A 21,893-nucleotide genomic window follows, 5' to 3' on the forward strand; every position below is an offset into this window, starting at 1 on the left:
GGGTTTGAGCCCTGGTCCGGGAAGATCCCACATGCCACGGAGCAACTAAGCCTGTGTGCCACAACTACTGAAGCCTGCGCGCCTAGAGCCTGTGCTCCGCAACAAGAGAAGCCACCACAGTGAGAATCCTGCACACCACAACGAAGAGTAGCCCCCACTCGCCGCAACTAGAGAAAGCCTGCGCGCAGCAACAAAGACCCAACGCAGCCAAAAATAAATAAATAAAATAAATAAATTTAAAAAAAAAACAAACTACAAGTAATAGTTTTAAAAAAGAAAAAAAGCCCACACCTCACTGGAAGTAACTAAGACACTAACTCACTCCTTATTCTAAAACTTAGCACTTAAAAGAAAATTAAGTTTAGTCAGCCCTCTGCATCCAAGGATCCAACCAACCACAGATTGAAAATATTAGGGAAAAAAAATCAAAGAAAGTTCCAAAAAGCAAAACTTGCATTTGCCCCTATTTACATTGTATTTACAACTATTTACATAGCATTTATATTGCACTAAGTATTACAAGTAATACAGAGATGATTTAGAGTATACAGGAGGATGTGTGTAGGTTATATGCAAATACTACAGCATTTTATATAAGGGACTTTATCATCCAAAGATTTTGGTATCCCCTGGGATGTGGGGTCCTGGAACCAATGCCCGGCAGATACTGAGAGACTACTGTATTTATACTGCCTTTTGAGTGCATAAAATAAAATGCATAGGATTACAAAGGAAACCAGATAGAAAGTATTACAATATTTAAAATAAATTTGTGATAACAATTCATGTGCTTCTTTATTAGCACATTAAACAACAAATTCTAGTGGCAAGTATAATTCCAACATAGTGATGAGCAGACAGTAATGTAAGATGTCTAAATATCAATAAATGTAATGTGATATGATAATATCTCTGGTTTCTATTGGTGACAAACTCACAGATACCACTAAAACTACTTCAGCTTGCCTATATCCGTAATTGTAAATAGTAGATAACTTTCAGTTATAGGTTGTTAAAAGTAATTACTTTTCCCATCCAAGCATTTTACCATCAATTCCACCACTGCCTCCAGGCTAAGAACCAATCTATTCCCTGGGAATGTGGATACCAGTCTTGAACCAAGAACCGCTCTGTTAGAACCCAATCCAAGTAATAAATTCAATCTAAGTACGATTCTTTCTCAGTTCTGTGCAGACTCCAAACCCAAGCCTCCCTCCCTTCTTCACATCAGTCTCCTCCATTCTCACGCTCATCTCCAGCCAGCCCGACAGTCATTTACTGGGCACTCATTCTGTGCCAATTACTATTCTAAGTAGTTCATTTAAACCTCCACAACCCTCTGAGGCAAGTACCATTACCATCGCTCCCAAATCCACAATAGGGAAAATAAGCCCCAAGCACACCACTTCAACTACACTCCTGCTCATTTCCTGAAGGCATTTTCAACTATTTTTCCTCCATTGCATTCTCCTACCAAAACTCCAACGGATCAATCCAGCTGTCCACTTTCTCCTTTCTGTACCTGTGCTTCTGAACTGCTGGTGGAAAAAAGATGTCTTGCAATCTCAGTACAACTTAAACTAAGCCCATCCTGGCAAATCCTTCTACGTTTCCCTAGTCAAACCTCTTACCACTCTCCATAGCAGCTGTTTCAAAACCACATTCCCCTCAAATCTCAACTCAACTCATTTTCAGCAGGGAACATCATAGGAAGTAAATACCATCAGATGGGAACAACCTCAACCTCCAGCAATGAACCACACCAATAAACTCAACTTCACGGTCCACACGCCTTCTTTTGTCTGGTTACAACAGGAAAGCTGCCTAAGGCTGATCCTTCTACCCATTCTCTCCCACCTCAAGAAGTATCTTTGCTCACAAGTCCTGCCCTCCTAAAATAGTTTAAACCTCTCACATATATGCTGGCATCTTCTAGTGACATTCAAACATCCTCGGGTTTGCCCATCAAGAGAAAGAGACAGTCAAGGGCCAACATGGCCCTATTTTCCTCCCATTCACCGCAAACTCCTTGAAAGTATAGTCAAAAAAATAAGTCTCCACCACTTCCCTTTCACTTCCCAACCCATGCAATCTGATACAGTTCTCAACAAGAGCTACAGTTCTCTTGAGTAACCACCCACAAAAGCTAATGCTGTTGACTTTCCCTCCTCGGCCCCTGGCTTCCCCAACACCAAGCTCCAGTTTTCCGCTGCAGCTCCTGTTCAGGCTTTTAAAGGTTACTCTTCTACCTATTCCTTGAGTGTGTTGTATTGCTAAGTGGCCTTTTCTTATCTCATTTATACACTCTTCTTGAGACGTCTCAGTCACTCCTGCTTGTTTAAAATGTTTTTCCAATAGCACCGCATGAGGGAAAATTAAAGTCCCCACCTCCTCCCTTCCCTTCCATCCATCCCCCACTCCCTCAAGGGTAACTTATATTAACATTTGGAACATATCCTCCCCAAATCCTTTTTTCTTCCAATGTGCACACAGTTTGTCACACACCGGGTACTACTATAAATTAAAACTGGGCTAAGCATTTAATGAGCACCATTAATCTAATCCTTAGAAGACCTAGTAAAGTAGGATTTATTCCTCCATTTTCACAAGATAATGAAACCGAGGCTCAAGGGAATTAAGGGACCTGCCAGTTACCGAGTGGCAAAGTTGGAACTGAAACTGGTCTCCCTAGCTCTAAAGCCCTAGCTCTCATTCTGTCTTGCCTTCCAAGTCCGGTCTGTCTAATGCATGATCCACAAGTGCTTCCTTTCAGCCTCCATGAAAATGGAAAAGAATATTATTCATTTTTCCTTCCACGCCTGCCATTGTTCACTGCAGACAGCACAAAAAGTGTGAGCAGAAACTGACTTCCTCTCAAGCAAATAAATTTTTTAAAAGGATTTCTGGCAAAAATGCACAGACTTTTGACTAGCAAAGTTTTTTGTTTGTTTGTTTGGGGTTTTTTTTGGCCACGCCGCGCAGATTGTGGGATTTTAGTTCCCCGAACAGGGGCTGAACCGGGGCCCTCGGCAGTGAGAGTGTGGAGTCCTAACCACTGGACCGTCAGGGAATTCCCTAGCAAAGTTTTAAACAGTATATTTTACAGCATCTTATTAACAAGACCTAACTATAATTCCATATTCTTAATTCTTCCCTAGGAAACATGAAGGTTTTAGTTAGTAAACACAGCAACATTTCAGTTTGCAAAACTATTTTCACATATGTAAATTATCACCTTGTCTCACAATAACCCAGTAAAGTATTATTAGAAGAATCTGAAGTTCAGATAAATCAAGAAGTATAATCATGTTCACACTCCAGAATCAGCAGTTATACCTCAAGCAGTTATACCTCAAGCCTCATGTGACTCTAGACACAGTACTTTCACCTCTACATTACACTGTCAGTATTTTAAGCTGAGCACATTTTGGAAAGCATATAGAATAATAAAAGCATTTAAGTTTTCTATCAAGTCACCATAACACAATTTATTTATTAGATGTTGGCCTCTGCCTCTGTTTTTCCTAGCAAAAAAACAATCCCATTTGGTAGGCAAAGGCACTAAGTTACATAAAGTTTAAAAGAACATAAAGTAAAAAGATAATTTTCAAATTCTTGAAATAACAAAAATATAATTTTAATTCAATAAACACCTATTGAATACCAAGACACTGCTAAGCAGAAGTGATAAAGACGACCAAGATACAAGGCACAAAATGAAAAGAAAAAAATAATCATTATAATTCAATGTGATAAATATCATAATACTGATAGGAATAAAATGACATCCATTCATTCCTTCCTACAAAAAACATGCTATGAACGGAATAGGAACCCCCCCTCCCAAATTCACATGTTGAAGCCCTAACTCTCATATGATGGTATATGGAAACAATGCCTCGGCACATAATTAGGTTGAGATGAGGTCATGGAGGTGGGGTCCCAAGATGAGATTAGTGCTCTTATAGGATAAGATACAAGAGATTTTGCTGTCTCTCTCTGCCATGTGAAGACACAGCAAGAGGAACCTCACCAGAACCCAACCATGGAAGCATCTAGCCTCCAGGACCGTGAGAAAAGGAATTTCTGCTGTTTAAACTAATTCTGTTGGTATTTTGTTATGGCAATCCCAGCAGACTAAACAACTACAGCATTCTAGACATTGTGCTAGGTGTACACAACGATAAGGAAAAGGCATATGAGAGCAACGAACGGTGCCTTGGGGATTAGAATAAGGCAAAAAGAGCTTCAGCTGGGCATCAAGAGATGGGTAAGAAATGGCTGCCAGGTGGAAAAAGGGAGACCCTATATAGAAGAATCTGCAAATACAAACACGAAGGACTAAAAAAAGTAATAATGTGATTTCCAGGCCATTAGAGAGAAAAATAAATAAAGGATGAAGGTCCACAGCATGACCATATTTATAATACACCCCTACTAATTAGGGTACATCAAATAATATGTTCTATCATGCAGTCACGGCAAATAATGGAGCACCTTATTTCTCACTGGAAAGATCCTATTTACTAACACGGGAAGGTGGTCACTATGCATCATTAACAGAAAAGGGGTTACAAAACAGTACTGGAATGAGATTTCTTTTGTTTAGTAAAAAAATAAACATAGGTAAACTTGTTTAAAATAGGACTGGAAGAATAATGTAATACCAAAATATTACCACCCAACTTCCACTTCTTGCCTTTGTTCAATCCGTTCTCCACACAGAACTTTTCTTTAAAATAAAGATTGGGTATACCACTCCCCGAATCCGTCAATGGTTCCCCAATTGCTCTCAGCATAATACACAAAATCCTTAACCTGATGTGTAAGGACTCTATGTTCTGGCACTCTATCATCATCTCAGGTCTTTCTCCCTATCGCTCCACTCCTGCCTTGAACCATCTTTCAGTTCCTCAAGCCAAACCAAGCTCTTTATCACCTCAGGGCCTTGAAACATACTAGTCTGTCTTCACTGGATTTGGCAGCTATCCATTCTTTGGGTCTCAGCCTAAATATTATTTCCTTGGAAAGTTCTTCCCTGTGCCCTCCCCCTCAACACCCATTCTCATACAGCATCCTGTGATTTTCTTTCACAGGAACTATCACGGTGTATAATTTACACATATATGTAACTATCTGTATGTGTTTATATATGTCTCTGTCTTCCTTAGCACGGTGCCTACTATATAGGAGACACTCCATAAATGCTTGTTGAAGGAACAAAAGTTGAATTATGGATTTTATTTTTCTCTCTTGTAATCTATATTTTCTAAATCTTTTTCAACAATGAGCAAAGACTTGTATAAGAAAATAATTAAGACAATATTACTACCTATTGGTTCTTTAAACTCAAACCAATTATCTTTTCTCCTCTCTAAGCTTTAATGGTAATTAAATCCAAATAATTCTTCTATAATAATTATCTTTCTGATCTGTCCTGTTCCCTCTTCATCCAAGATCCAGGCACCAAATTTCACAAATTCTAGTAACTTCAAGCCTACTACAAACCTTCCTGCCTCTAGCTTTTCATTCTGCCAATCCTCTCTTCACTTAAAAGAAATGCCGTTCCAAAAATCCAGTTTACATTATTCCTGCTATCTTTAAGACCTCCAACTGCCTCCAACATCATTGCCAACTTATGTGTAAAGGTCCTAAGGGACGAATGACTTTTTATTTTCCCTAGTCTACGCACAATCCCCCTCATAGCTCAGTTCTCATTATTAGACGACTCAGATTTTCTTCTTCAGCTGTGTAAAATAATAACATTTTTAGAAAGATAACTTTCCCATCTAGTTATTTTCACATATATATCCTCTCATAATATATCCCGTCTAGAATGCTAGTTTCCTATCAAGTCAGGTGCCACATCTCATTCAAAATTCTGCTCAGTGGGGCTTCCCTGGTGGTGCAGTGGTTAAGAATCTGCCTGCCAATGCAGGGGACACGGGTTCGAGCCCTGGTCCGGGAAGATCCCACATGCCGCGGAGCAACTGAGCCCGTGCACCACAACTACTGAGCCTGAGCTCTAGAGCCCGTAAGCCACGACTACTGAGCCCACGTGCCACAACTACTGAAGCCCATGCACCTAGAGCCCGTGCTCCACAACAAGAGAAGCCACCACAATGAGAAGCCCACGCACCGCTACAAAGAGTAGCCCCTGCTCGCCGCAACTAGAGAAAGCCCGCACACAGCAACGAAGACCCAACGCAACAAAAATAAAAATTAAAAAAGAAAGAAAAAAAAAATCTGCTCAAAACTTATCTCCCTAAAGTGTTCCCTTCCATTTCCAACATCCTTCTTCAGTGACACCCCCCAACTTCAGGTCTTCTTCACTTGCCCCGGTCCCCACAGCACCGAGCACTCCTACCCACTCTACCACTGATGACAAAGTCACTTTTCCCTTCCTCATGAAATCTAGACAAGAACCCACATAAGGAATTCCTCCCTTCAAGGGAATTCTCTTTTCTTACCAGCTATTAAGATGTTTTTTAATTTCCCCTGAATTGCAGGGGAATAGAAAAAGGCTGCCACTGTTCCACAAATGAGGCAAAGGCATCTGCCAAAATGTGATCAAAGAAATCTGGAGGTAAGAGAAGAGCTACTTCCCCCACCAAACAGTGAAAAAAACATACAAAAACACAAACCCTCTTCAATACCAATTCTACTGAAGGCAGAGTTTCTAATAACAAAGTTTATAATCAGAACATACCCACAAAGGAAATGGGGAAAGTAAAGTCACGACAAAGCTTCAATCGGTAGTGTGTGGTTACTGGAGGAGATGGATGGATGCACGAAAAGGAGACACAAGAGTTGAAAGAGCAACTTATCCTGCAACTGAACAGAAGAGCTGCAGATAAAGGCAGATAGGGGAAGACAGGTGAGGGAATCCTCTATTTCTAGGCTCAGAGCAAGGAAGGAGTAAAACAAGAGACTTTAAGGGAGTGGTGAAGATTTTAAATTGTCACTGCAGAGAATAATGAGGACCTGAACTAAGGCAGTGGCCCTAAGAATGGAGAGAAGACAAATTCAAACAATTAATTCAGAGAATGTAGACTGAGTCACCTAGTAGATGTGGATGGTGAAAGAGAGAAGGCTGTAGAGTCTGACCTAGCAACTGTGTGGCTGCAAGCGTATGGGCTCCGACAAGGAATGCAGAACATCTTAGTGCAAAGATGCAACTTCCAAATCTCCATTTCCAGTCCGAACATCTCCTGAACACCAAATTTGCAACTGCCTACTGAAGCATAAAGGTTAGATAGAAATATTGGGTTGGCCAAAAAATTCGTTCAGGTTTTTCTATAACATTTTACAGAAAAACCTGAACAAACTTTTTGGCCAACCCAATAAATAAGTTACTGGACCTCTCCTTTTGCATTTCCTAAAGGCACTTACAACCCAGTACAAATCTGCAGACAGACAAAAAAGACAAGAGAGTGAACAGACTACGAGGGACTGTCTAAATGAGACCTCTGAGCTCTTTTCAAGGCCTCTAACTATTTAGGCAGACAGATAATTCTTTTTTTTTTTTTTTTTAATTTTATTTATTATTTATTTTTGGCTGTGTTGGGTCTTCGTTTCTGTGCGAGGGCTTTCTCTAGTTGTGGCAAGCGGGGGCCACTCTTCATCGCGGTGCGCGGGCCTCTCACTATCACGGCCTCTCTTGTTGCGGAGCACAGGCTCCAGACGCACAGGCTCAGTAATTGTGGCTCACGGGCCCAGCTGCTCCGCGGCATGTGGGATCTTCCCAGACCAGGGCTCGAACCCGTGTCCCCTGCATTGGCAGGCAGATTCTCAACCACTGCGCCACCAGGGAAGCCCCAGATAATTCTTTTAATATCTAGTTTCATTTTCAAAAATTTACAGCTTGAACAAAGTTAGAGGATTCACACTTTCTGATTTCAAAACTTATTACAGGGACTTCCCTGGTGGCGCAGTGGTTAAGAATCTGCCTGCCAATGCAGAGGACACGGGTTCGAGCCCTGGTCCAGGAAGATCCCACATGCCACAGAGCAACTGAACCCGTGCACAACTACTGAGCCTGCGCTCTAGAGCCCACGAGCCACAACTACTGAAGCCCCCACACCTAGAGCCCCTGCTCCACAACAAGAGAAGCCACCGCAATGAGAAGCCCGCGCACCGCAATGAAGAGAAGCCCCCGCTCGCCCCAACTAGAGAAAGCCCGCACACAGCAACAAAGACCCAATGCAGCCAAAAATAAATAAATTTATTAAAAAAATAAAAATTAAAAAAAAACTTATTACAAAGCCATGGTAATCAAAACAATGTTGTACTGGCATAAAGATAGACATTAGGCCAATGGAATAGATTAGAGAGCCCAGAAATAAACCCTCACATGTATGATCATATGATTTTGACAAGGAGGCCAAGACCATTCAATAAAGAAAGAACAGTCTTCTCAGCAAATGGTGCTGAGAAAACTGGATATCCACATGTAAAAGAATGAATTTGGACCCTTACCTTGTATCCTACACAAAAACTAACTCATAATCAATCAAAGACCTCAAATTAAGAATTAAAACTATAAAACTTATAGAAGAAAACAGAAAAGCTTCATGACACTGAATTTGGAAATGAATTATTGAATATGACACCAAAAGTACAGGCAAAAAAAAAGAAAAAATAAACTACACTTCATCATTAAAGGACACTATCAACAAAGCAAAAAGGCAACCCACTGACTGGGAGAAAATATTTGCAAATCACATATAGGCATACCTCAGAGATATTGTGGGTTCAGTTCCAGACCACTGAAATAAAGCAAATATCACAATAAAGCAAGTCACACAAATTTTCTGTGCATATAAAAGTTATGTTTACACTTAATCATCTGACAACACAGGGTTGCCACAAACTATCAATTTTAAAAAAAATGCAATATCTGTGAAGCACTTAATAAAGTGAAGTACAATAAAACAAGACAAGGTATGCCTGCATCTGATAAGAGATTAGTATCTCAATATATAAAGAACTTCTAAAACTCAACAACAACAACAAAAACTGATTAAAAAATGGGCAAAAGGGACTTCCCTGGTGGTGCAGTGGTTAAGAGTCTGCCTACCAATGCAGGGGACACGGGTTCGATCCCTGGTCCAGGAAGATCCCACATGCTGCAGAGCAACTAAGCCCGTGTGCCACAACTACTAAGTCCAGGAGCCACAACTACTGAGCCCATGTGCCACAACTACTAAAGCCCGTGCACCTAGAGCCCGTGCTCCGCAGCAAGAGAAGCCACCGCAATGAGAAGCACGTGCACCGCAATGAAGAGTAGCCCACGCTCACCGCAACTAGAGAAAGCCTGCGTGCAGCAACGAAGACCCAATGCAGCCAAAAATAAATAAATTTTTTAAAAACCCAAAAAACCAGAAAATAGCAAGTGACAGCCAGGATGTGGAGAAACTGCAATCCTTGTGCACTGCTGCTGGGAATGTAAAATGGTGCAGCTACTGTGGAAAACAGTATGGTAGTTCCTCAAGAAGATTAAACACAGAATTACCATGTGATCCAGCAATCCCACTTCTAGGTATATCTCCAAAAGAATTGAAGCAGGGACTCAAACAACTCAAACAACAATGTTCCAAAAGCAGCCTTATTCACAATAGCTTAAAAGCAGAAACAACCAAAATGTCCATGATAGTTGAATGGATAGAACAAACTGTGGTACATACATATAATGGAATATTATTCAGCCTTAAAAAAGAATGAAATTCTGATACATGCTACAACCTGAATGAACCCTGAAAACATTTATGCTAAGTAAAATAGTCAGACACAAAAGGTCAGATGTACAATTCTACTTAACAAAGTATCCAGAAGAGTCAAATTCAGAGAGAGAAAGCAGAATGGAATGAGGGTTACCAGAGGCTAGGGGGAGGGGGAAAGGAGCAGTTAGCTAATGGGTAAGAGTTGCAGTTTGGAAAGGAATCGTGATGATGGTTGCAACATTCACAACAATGTGAAGGTCCTTAATACCACTGAGTTGTACACTTTAAGATGGCGGAAACAGTAAACGTTATGTATATTTTACCACAATAAAAAAAAGTTGAAAAAAAACCTTTCCTTTTATTCTTTTAGACCTATCAGTCACAGTTAAGACTATGGAGACTGTACAAGGGAACCATTTTAATAGTTTCTAGCCCAGCACTAGGGACACTGCCCAGAGCATAAACGATCCTCAACTATTTGAGGACAAGTGAGAGACGGATGGATGGATGGATGGACAAAATACTATAAGTTCAAAACTTAAAAACAATTTCTAAACATATGAAATATTTTTGAAGATCACTAAAACGTATGTTAAAACAATTTTTTAACTTTAATTTAGAATTTCATAGATGCCATCTTAAAAGACTATTTGTGACAATCAAATGGAAGTTAATCCCAAAACCAATTTCCAGTCAGCTTCAAAGTACTTTGTGAATAGAATTCCCCAGGAGGTTCTGTTCCAAGCCCTAGCTCCCCCTACTCTCCTAAACTGAAATGCCCCTTCTTCTGTAAATAGTGCAATGTCCGGCCCAACTCCCCACTGCTTCTGACACTTTCCGGGACAGCCTCAGCCTAATTCACTACTTCCTCTGAACCAAAAATGTACTGTCTTCTATTACCCAACTGGCACTTAGGACAGTACTACTTTACACTGTTACTTTAATTCTCAAGTGCCTTATCTCCCCACTACTAGACTATAAACTTGTGAAGACTAAGACTTTTCTTGTTACTTTACTTCATTCCTAGTCCCATTTAACAAAACCTTGCACAAAGTACAATTTTATAATTTGGTGCAATTTTGGAAATTGTTATTCCCACGTCTTTCCCCACTCTCAACCTCCTCAGGGAAGGCACTTTGGTAGCCAAAGGACCTACAGTGAAGGAGAAATGAAAAGTAAATTAAAAGATATGGAGGAAATGGGGAAAATGTTTCAATAAAGATAAATTTAAAAAGAAAGAGTTGTGGGCCAATGCCTTCGAGGGGACCCAGCCCTAAGACCTTCAAGAGATCCTGGCCTTGAACTTAGGCAGGAAGGACCCTTCCCCCTAAAAAATGGGAGAAGGGGCATCAAAAATGGGAGGTGGGAACAACGAAAGGTGGGAAGAACTGGCGACCAGAGGGGTTAGAAGAGGTCAAGAACCTTTTTAAGCTTTCCAACTTAGAGCCAAGACATGATGAAACCTAATACTTCTTCTTCACCAACTATGCTAGGCACTTTACATGTGTTATTTTATTTACTTGTCATTAGAATCATTTATCATTTTGGAGGTTTGGAGGCTTCTGATGTCTCTGGAGAGTCAGCAGTATCTTATAAGAATTGTTCAAGGAAGACTCTGGACTTGGCCTAAGAATAAGAAGTGGTACTTCAGGTTTCCAGATTTCCCAGTACAGCATGCCAAGGATTACCAAAAAAATAAAACGGGTTGTAGGTTCAGGACAAACACAAAGATAAGCGAGCACAGATAACTAATTGCATTTGAACAGAATGTTCACTAAGCCCAGCAAAGCACAAGAGGGTTAAGAAATAATAAAAACAGTGGAAATATTAAATACTTGTCAAGATCACTATAAATCTTAATTCTTCTCTGGGCTAGGTAATTACCTATTTGCATTTGTTCAACACCTTGCAGTTTTTAAAGCACTTGCACATATGCCAATTCATTGGATCCCTACAATTTAGAGGTTATGGGACAGCCCACAAATGTAGGCCCACTGTGCCCAGGGGGTAACTGAGGGTCTAAGAATTTAGAGCATTTATCCTAATTCTTCTAACTACTCAAGGGCAAGGCTGGAAATCAAAAACATGGCAATCTTCTGATTCCTGATCCAAGGCACCCCCTTATGTCCCTATTGCAGTTAACGCGTACTTCCATTAAAGTCAATAACTTATTTTATTGGAATCATTTGCAAATCTGTCTTCTATATAGACTGGATGCTCCTTGAGGGTAAGAAGTTTTTTTTTGCAACCTCACCACCAGCAAAGACACTGGCACATAGGTGTTCAATAGTTAGACTGAACTAGGGCTTCCCTGGTGGCACAGTGGTTGAGAATCCGCCTGCCAATGCAGGGGACATGAGTTCGAGCTCTGATCCAGGAAGATCTCACATGCCGCAGAGCAATTAAACCTGTGCGCCACAACTACTGAGCCTGCGCTCTAGAGCCCGCAAGCCACAACTACTGAGCCTGAGTGCCACAACTACTGAAGCCCACGCGCCTAGAGCCAGCGCACCGAAACGAAGAGTGGCCCCCACTCGCCACAGCTAGAGAAAGCCCACATGCAGCAACAAAGACCCAATGCAGCCATAAATAAATAAATAAATTTATTTTTTTAAAAAAGTTGGACTGAACTTAATCTGTTTCCATTTTATATAACAGGGCATAGGTACAAAAATTAAATGACAAGCTCAATTCAGTGACTGAAATTTAAGCTAAATTCTTAAAATGCTATTTCTGAGCTTATTTTGTTAACATAGTATAAAACTGTTTAACAGTTGCATTTGAGAAACTGGAACTAGAAAATGAAACCAGAGTAAAAATAACCACTAGCAATTTATATGCAATCCTTTAATTTCCAGTCCCTCCACAGGGCAGAGGGTAGAGAGTAGGGAACAAAGAGTTTACCTACACATTATCAACCAACAAGAATCACTTTGTTCTTAAAATTTAACTCACAACTCCCTACAGTTCAGTATACTAAAATTGTTCCTCCTACTACTGAACTACAAGTCAAATTCTATTACAATAAAAAGTCCTATTGGAGAAAAAGATTTCTAATCCTCAACTCAGCACAAACTTAGTATTTTCAATACTAATTTATTTCACTATTTCTCAACTTTTTTCTTTCCACTACTGCTCCCTAAAGAAGCTTTTTCAGGCTTTTTTCTATAGCCACGCCCTCCCCCATAAAATGTTAGTAAGATGGCACATGGTATGTGTATCTATGCTCTACACATAGAAGAAGTACGAGTTTTTCACCACCACCCCCAGAAACAATTTTCCCTCCCTTGGGTATGACGCTACCCTAAATGAAAATACATGATTTACTTAGTAAATATCTTCTGAATGGTAGCTATATGCCAAGCTGAGATATTCACCATGGGAAAATTCTAGGACAGCTACACAATTTAGTTTTTTAGTTTACTGTAAAGAGTTTTGACCCACAGAACAAAATGAAATGGGCTTGAAGATAGAGAACTTCTTCCTAGTGCTTGCACCTCGTCGAGGGCTTGGCTCAATAAACATTTGATTAATGCATGGAAGGTATTAGAATTCTACATGTGGTAGAACGACCAGGCTACAGAAATGCTGGCTTCCTATCTCAAATCTCACAGAACTGAAAATCCAACCCACCACAAGCCTGAAACCTGAAATTTTCTGTAGTCAATTTTCAAGAGGAAAAAAAAGACAAAACACAGCCAAAACAAAAAACTTAAACTAAAACAAAGAAACAGTTTCTATTAGATAATTTTTAACCTTCTGGTTCACTAAATGCTTTGAGTATCTGATGAAGGCTATGTTCTCTTTCTCCAGAAAAATGTACACATACAACACACACAACTGCAGAACGTTTTACAGACTTTTAAACTCCATTCTCTGACTCCAATTTAAGAACTTCCCTTATTAAAGGAATATGTAGGGCTTCCCTGGTGGCGCAGTGGTTGAGAATCTGCCTGCCAATGCGGGGGACACAGGTTCGAGCCCTGGTCTGGGAAGATCCCATATGCCATGGAGCAACTGGGCCCGTGAGCCACAACTACTGAGCCTGCGCGTCTGGAGCCTGTGCTCCGCAACAAGAGAGGCCGCGATAGTGAGAGGCCCGCGCACCGCGATGAAGAGTGGCCCCCGCTCGCCGCAACTAGAGAAAGCCCTCGCACAGAAACGAAGACCCAACACAGTCAAAAATTAAATAAATAAATAAATAAATAAATAATAATTTTTAAAAAAGGAATATGTAAACTATACACAATTTATTATGTTTAAAAATAAGGTCTTTTTTTCATTTAAAATTTAACTTTTTCATCAGCTTAAAAATATATTTACAAGAAGCATTCTTTCTGGCAATGTAATGTACTTTAATATTAATTGTATTCTTGCAGATCAGATGTTTACCAAACAACTAATAAGATGAGATAATATGAATAAAATAACAGCCTATTTTACATATTTACCTGTAATACCTAAATTAAAACCCCAAGATTTACTGAATTACATTATAACACTCTACAATACTTTTGAAACATGTTGCAGTCTTTCAAGCTTTGATCAGGGAAACCTAAAGCCACTAACATCAATTCCAAAATGAAGCCAGGCTCCCACCTTTGTTACTTGTCACTACACTTATTAAGTGGAAGAAACAGGGACCAGCAGTCTCTTTGTGCTGCTTCAAAAGGAAACTAGCATGAAAATAAAATCCCCTAAACAAAGACTACAGCAACTCTGAATGATACAATTTACCCTGATTAATAGCAGAAAAATTATGCTGATACAAAGTAGGGAAAGTTTGCTTGGGCCAAAGGTTTAACACGACATAACTGGACAAGCATAATGTATTTAGGGTCTTTCGAGATTTACATGTAAGCTGACACTTACTGTAATAGGTTATCTCTTTAAACATCAGACAAACTCTACAAATATTTGATCAAAATAATTTCAAAGTAAAATTCTACAAGATAATCTCAAATGATCCACACAGGAATGCTCAGATGGTTTAAAATTAATAAATATCAAATATTAGTATGACTTATAAAATGAATCAGTGAATGTTTTGGCCACACTGTGAAAGGACCCTGAAGCACTGAAAAGTAACTTCACTGACATAAAATCTTGTTTAAAAGATACAATCAAGTGGTTCAATGACCTCCAAAAACTAATTTTTGAGATTCCTGTATATCTCTTATGTGTGTACTTACTCTTAAATACACCTGAAAAAAATAAGTGAAAACTCAAATCTTTCAAAAATATGAACAGCATATTAATTGTATTAAAGGAATAACAAAATTCCAAAACTCTGAAGTCTTTATGATACTTTAATTTACTGAAATCTTAGCACACCTTTAAATACTGAATATTTGTTAAATAAATTTCTCATTAACAGATTTGATATCCAGAGATGGTGTGTATTACTGCATGTATAGAAAGGAGAATTTAGAAAAAAAAACAAAGTTATCCATCTTGATAAGTATTGTACTTCAAAGTAGCGACCTTGGGAAACTCACTCCAAAAATGGAACACTCTGGTATCAATCTTCGGAGCCAATTTAAAAGCCACACAAAAGTCAGTTCCATCATTTTAGTTAAACTTAACTATTTTACCCTAAGTGTGTATTATCCAGCTCAAGCACTTGCTTATTTTTCAAGATACAGAGTTAAATTATCACATTAAGGTTCTTATCTGCAAGCATTAAAAACATTTATAATTGACTCTGGCTTTCTTTAAAGAGGGACTTTACTGGAAGGTTCCTAAAGCTTACAAAATTGAAAGGTGCCTGGAAAATCGGGATAGGAAAGACAAGCACCAAAGGGCTAGGGAGAAAGAAGCTAAAGGACCCAAGTCAGAGACCACTCTGACCCACACACTGACACTCCTCTGATAGGTCTCCAAAAAACCCCACAAGCCTGCTGTTCTGTTCTCAAGATCCAAAGCCCCAGGAGAAAATGTCTGGTTGGACAAGTCTAGGTCGGACTGCACCACAAAAGGGAAAGGGTAAATGCTTCAACAGTGCATCCTGGAAATACATCCAATGGGAACACCCTAAAAACAAGACAAAACCTAGAAAGGACAAGGTGGAGAGTAAAACAATAAATGTCCGCAGCAGTCCAATCAGAACCAGAGGAGAGGTCTACGTCTCTCTCCATTTTAGAGAGCTTTGAGGCTCAGAGATCAAATAACATGTAAAACAAAGGATACACCTCAGACCAGGACTATACCACACCGCCTCTTTCCACTCTGCTATTCCACATGCACACTCTAAATTATACCTGGCCGTTTAAAGTAATCAAATCCAACTTTAAAGCACTAAGATTTGTCATGAATGAAGATATTTAAAAGTATATGACACCAGTTATTTCACATAATTCTCAATGAGGCATTCTGAAAACACTAACTACTGGAGGCACCTATGGAAAAATCAAAGAGTTGGGAGGAAAAAAATACCTCGCTTGTTTGCTGTCCCTTCCTCTCAACTACAGGGGAGACAGCAGAAATCTTGCTAATTATTTGGAAGTTGAATTCAAGTTTAAACCCATCTGCCATCCTTGCTGTGACCTCTGACAACTTACTTCAATACCTATGCCCTCTGCCCAGACTGAGCATCGGAATCCCCAGAGGGGCCCAGGCATTGGTGTTTTAATGAAAGACAGAAAGGAAAATCATTGGTGAAAAATCTGAAATGAAACTCACAGTGACTTTAGAGTCATCCCTGATAGGTAATCTGAAGCTGGACCATCTGCTTACTGGCAGGCAAGCTGAGCCTTCCGTTCAGCAGAGGGGTGAGGGAGAGAATACTGGGTTCGGGATATGAGTGAAAATAATTTTAATATTATAGATTGTAAATGTGTTAAAAGTAAACTGATAATACAATGAGAATGAACAAATGACAACCTCACACAATATGGATGAAGCTCACAAACCTTGCTTTACAAAAGACACAAATAAAAGTACAAAAATAGGCAAAATTATTCTATGCTGAATTCTAAAGTCAAGCCAGTGGTAATAACCCTTGAGGACCAGGCAGTGACTGGAAAAGGAAATCAAGCAGGGCTTCTGGAGAGCTGGTCATGTTGTTTCTTGAGCTAGGTGCTGGTTCAACAGGTGTGTTCAATTTGCAAAAATTCTTCACACTCGTGCACTTTTCTGTGGGTTTATTATTCAACAAAAAGCATTTTTAACAAACCATAAGTCTCAGCATTTTTGAAAAGTCAAACTAATTTCACCTCTCACAATTTCTTTAAAATTCTTCTTGTTCTGATTTCAAGTAAGGTTAGCTCACATATATATAAAATGTGTCCATCGTTAATGACAAACCTAACCTTTAGAATTTAGCTTTTAAATATCTTTAAAGTACCCAGAAATATAACAAAGATGGACACTAAGTTAAAATAATAAAAAGTTAAAGCAGTGAATTTATTAAACTGTATATATTACAGGTAAAGTTTACAATTTGTTAATATTAAACTTAGTAAGGGGACTTCCCTGGTGGCGCAGTGGTTAAGAATCCGCCTCCCAATGCAGGGGCCACGGGTTCGAGCCCTGGTCCGGGAAGATCCCACATGCCGCGGAGCAACAAAGCCCGTGCACCGCAACTCCTGAGCCTGCGCTCTAGAGCCCGTGCTCCACAACAAGACAAGCCACCGCAATGAGAAGCCCACGCACTGCAACGAAGAGCAGCCCCCGCTCGCTGCAGCTAGAGAAAGCCCGCGCGCAGCAACGAAGACCCAACACAGCCAAAAATAAATAAGTAAATAAATTTTAAATAAATAAATAATAAACTTAGTAAGTTAAAAGCATAAATGCCTAGAACCTATGTAAGAGGGTAATTCCTGTCCCCTAAAAAGAGTGATACAAGTTGAAGACATAGCTACAGGCAACAGGCGGGGCGGGGTGAGGTGGAAGGAATCTCCTAAAGAGAAAGAAATGAATGGATGAGTTGCCAGGGCTAGTTATTATGTAAAGATGTGAGGACAGGGGAAAATATACAGGTTAATCCCTAAAACCTAAGTCTAAAGCAATGCAAAGTCCCAACCCCACCCACTGCCACTTCAACTCCATGCACTTGCCTGCAAAAGGGAAAAAAATTTTCCCTCTGTGGTTGTTGAACTGCTCAGAATTACCTAGTGTCTGGACCTCGGCCATGACATGGCAAAGTATAGTGACTCCTGACACAAACACAACAGATGGTTTCAATTATGTACCACCAAAGAACTTTAAATTTTCTAGGTTAAGTATCATTAAGCTTCAACAAATAAATTTTTTAGATTATCTTCATGAAAACCAATCACAGAAAAACAGCATGTGAATATGTTTCAGCATAAACAATTAGAGTAACACATACTTCAAAAAACAAAAAGGTACTTTCTCACCATAATTTCTCATTTAGAGTGACTCAGAAGTCCAAAAGCTAGCTTTGGTTTTAGCGTTTTAGTTTTACACACAGAATGTATCCACATAGAAAAGTCTCAGAAACTATAAACCAAAATGTTCACTCAGAAATATGGATGACTTTTCTTCACTTTGCTTTTTTTTTTTTTTTTTTTTGGTATTTTCTATGTTACCTTTGTCCCAAAGGAAAAAGATAGAAACTTAAAGAGAAATGTTTATTACCAAGATTCTAAATGGTGAAGCCTAAAAAAAGCTTTTTTTCTTTTTTTAAGAATACTTACTAAAAATCACATTTCTAGGACACTATACAACTAGTTTGCTTTTCCAAAGAACAAAAAGGAATTTCACATACAGACTGCTTTCATCATAACTCAGTAATTAAAACACAGATACTGGGGCCCCTTTCATAGCCAGAGGGACATCAACTTTTTTCAAGAAATCATCAGAAAAACCTGAGCAAACTGGAAACCCAGAAAATGCAAATACACTAGACGTGTCCATCAAGGTAAATTTTAATTCATTAGATTACTAAATATCAGGAGTCCACAAACAATCCATATAAAACTCACGTATATCTGATAAGTTTTGGTGAATAAGACTAAGTTGTTTTAATAAGACTTAATTTTTTTTTTTTGCCCACCTCTGTGAATTGGGAAAACTTTATTTAAAAAAAAAACTTAGATATTTTTGTATCTGACTCTCAAAATGTGCCGTCTGTAGTTTCCATAGGGAGATAAAACAAGCTTCTGGGACTCCTCACCACACACGATTTATACAATATCCATTCATCTGTCTGACCCTCTGGCAGGTCTCTAAAAATAATCATTTTTGGAGACAAACACGTGATGAAGCAAATATAGCAAAATGTTAATTATAGAACCTAGGAGGTGAGTGTACAGGTGTCCACTGCAGCATTTTTCTCAACTTCTCTATGTGTGAACAATCTCACAAGGTACTGGGGTGAAAACAATCGTTTCAAAGTCAGAACACAAGTATCTATCGAAACGCTGAGGCCTTTCATCAAATCACAAACCTAGCATTTCAAGCGCGCCCATGAAAATGCCCCTCCTTGAGACTGCAAGACTTTTTTAAGAATAGTAAACTGGTAAAATGTAAACGCGATACTAAAAATCTCTCAGGCAAAACAAATTTACCTAGAAAGTCAATTTCCAGGTTTCATGAGATTTTTGTTGGACTTTTATCAGTAAAACAACTTTTGCCTCCATTACCATTTCACCGAAATTTTTTCAAAATTCCGAACAGTACACCTTAAGTTATTTTTTTTTTAAATCACCCAGAAAGCAAATGAGTGGACCTAGGTCCCCTGATCTCCCAGGTCCTAAAACCTGCAGAACCTATGAGTTCGGGTACACTCTAACCTGCAAGTCTCCAGGTAGGAATTGTACCCTGGGGTCTACCCGGGTTAAACACGCGGAAAAAAGCGAGGAAGCAACAGACCGCCGGGGAGTCAAAATGAAAGAAGTGACTGTGAAAGGAGAAAGGGAAATCCAAGCAATCAGGGCGGGGAGGATCTGGAAGCACGGGACCAGCTGGGCGCTCCCGGGCGCGGAGCTCGGGAGCTGGGAGGGCAGACGCGCGGAGCCGGTGGCCAGGCTCCCGCCTGGCGCCGGGGCCCCGCACCGGCCGCCCCCGCCCTGACCGCTGCGCCCGCACCTCTCGGTCCTTGAGGCCCAGAAGGAGCACCTCCTCCATCAGGGTCAGCCGCGTTTCCTTTGAGTCGCCCTTGTCGTCTTCGTCCTGCTCGTCGCGGCGGCTCTGCGCGTCGTCCTCGCCGTTGCCGCCGCCGCCGCCAGCCGCCCGCTCCTTGTCGGCGGCGTTGCGGGAGGCCTCGGTGCGCCGCTGCACCAGCCCCGAGCTGCGCTGGGTCAGCGAGGTCATGGCTCCGGCCGAGGCGCCGCGCCGGGCCGAGAGGGACGCGGGACTTGCCGGGTCTCCCTCTTCCTCCCTCCGCGGCCCCCGACCCGCGCTTCCGTGTTAAACCCGGGCGCTGGGGCTACGTCCGTCGGTAGCGGGGCCGGGTGCAGTCATGGGGAGACGGGCCGGGGCGAAGCGGGCGGGCCGGGCGTCAGGGCGGGCGAGGGGCTTCTTCCTTCCTGCGGTCGCAGCCCACGGGCTGCCGGAGCTCCGAGGCGGAGGCGGGGGAGGAGGAGGAGGAAGCGGCGGCGGCGGCGGCGCCTTTCCAATATGGCGGCGCCGGCTGACGTCACTGGAGGATGTGGCACGGCCGCGGCGGGGCGGGGCGGGGCGGGGCGGGGCGGGGCGGGAGAGCGCCGGAAGCGGCGGGCAGGGACCCGGGGGTCGGGTCTCGCTGTCTACGAACCCCCCTCCGCCCCCCGGGTCTCCCCCGGCGCTCGCCCTTTTCTTGGGGTTCCTTCGCCGCCCGGCCCGCCGCCCCCCTCCCGTGACGTGTCCTTCCTCCGCCCGCCTTCCCCTGTGTCCCCCAAAGAACCGGGGCTGGAGCCAGAGTCTGGCAAGGCCCCAGCGAATCCGGGCAGCCTTGGCCTCGCGAGGTTGAACCCTGCTCTGTCTGGAGCTGTCCCCTTAGCACCCCAGACACCACCGTCCTCGGAGTTGGCCTCGCCCGGGGCTGCAGAGACCCGGCTTGGAATCCGGGGTCCCCACGAGTCACTGGAAGGACTTTGCTCACCGCTGATGGGGCGGGGAGAGGGCGCGCGCTCTGCCCACATTCCCAGACCCTTCAGAAGGAGCAACAGCGTTTAAATGGCCTGCAAGCGGACTTTTAGTTTTTCTGGGTGTATTACGGTATGAAAAGAGAGGTTAGAACAAACTGAATAGTTTTGTTTGTAAAACTTTGTTCCTCCTTCCCGACCAGGGCGCAGTGAGTACAGTTAATACTGCACACGTCAGTACAGTCAACCTTAACGAACTTTTTATAGAGACAATAAACCTGTTGGGTTTCGTGCCACGTCTTTGTACACATTAAATCTCTTTCAGTTTAATTACTCGGTTAAATCCTCTTGGCGTGCTTGACAGTTTGAGCAAGTTATGTTAAAGAATAGATGTCCAACCTGAGAGGGGGGGTTTGTAGGGCCAGAAGAGTGGAGATTATAAGTAAAACATTATACAGAAATAGCATTGTATGCCATCCGATATTATTTAAAGTCAATAGTGATCACAGGCTGTGGCTACAGAATGATTTAGATAGGAGGAATGTAACAGGACTTAAGCTATAAGAAGCGATAAACGCCCACGGTAAAACCATCGTATAGAACATTTTTGGCTACAGAGTTCTTCCCGTTCCACAAACCCATTATCCAGAACGCATACTGTTCGTGCACCATCACCATCACCCTGTGCCCGGGAAAGTGAGAAGCTAAATCTCCTGGGGTGGGGAGAACGGGGCAGGGTGAGCACAAAGTAGACCCTCCCTGTTTCCTATCTTTTTGGGCAAAGGTCAATTTCACTTCAACTAATTTCTCTCATTAACATCCTGTTCAACTCATTTTTTTTTCTTTTATTTCTCTCCCAGTTCTTTCCCAAATAGCTTAAAATGTTTCTTTTTAAAAGAAATATAATTATTTGATTAATATAGTCAAATACATAAGTTTAAAGAGTATAAAGATAGCTATAGTGAAAATCTTCCTTCTAGCCCTGACCCTGTTCACCCAGTTGTTCTCCCCTCCCCCTGGTGATTTTAAAATATGTCAACAAATTAGGTGAAGCCTAATTCCCCTCCCCTTGAGTGTGGGCCAGACTTAGTGACTCTCTTCAAATGAATTGAATGTGGCAGGCAGGACTGTGTGTGACTTC

General features: G+C 41.3%; 1 protein-coding gene across 2 annotated transcripts in view; it reads right to left on the minus strand.

Moving 5' to 3' along the window:
- The window catches only part of GOLPH3 (golgi phosphoprotein 3), a 53,322-nt gene extending 33,001 nt beyond the window's left edge, over positions 1-20,321 (minus strand). The window contains exon 1 of one of the 2 annotated variants that reach the window (XM_057540653.1): positions 19,776-20,321. In XM_057540653.1, coding sequence (XP_057396636.1) covers positions 19,776-20,000 — 225 coding nt within the window. In that variant the 5' untranslated portion in view covers positions 20,001-20,321. The remainder of the gene's footprint in view (positions 1-19,775) is intronic. The other variant, XM_057540652.1, reaches the window with a different exon arrangement.
- Positions 20,322-21,893: the final 1,572 nt, after the last annotated feature.

This window comes from Balaenoptera acutorostrata, chromosome 2, assembly GCF_949987535.1.
Source record: "Balaenoptera acutorostrata chromosome 2, mBalAcu1.1, whole genome shotgun sequence".
In the NCBI taxonomy this organism is placed as follows: domain Eukaryota; kingdom Metazoa; phylum Chordata; class Mammalia; order Artiodactyla; family Balaenopteridae; genus Balaenoptera; species Balaenoptera acutorostrata.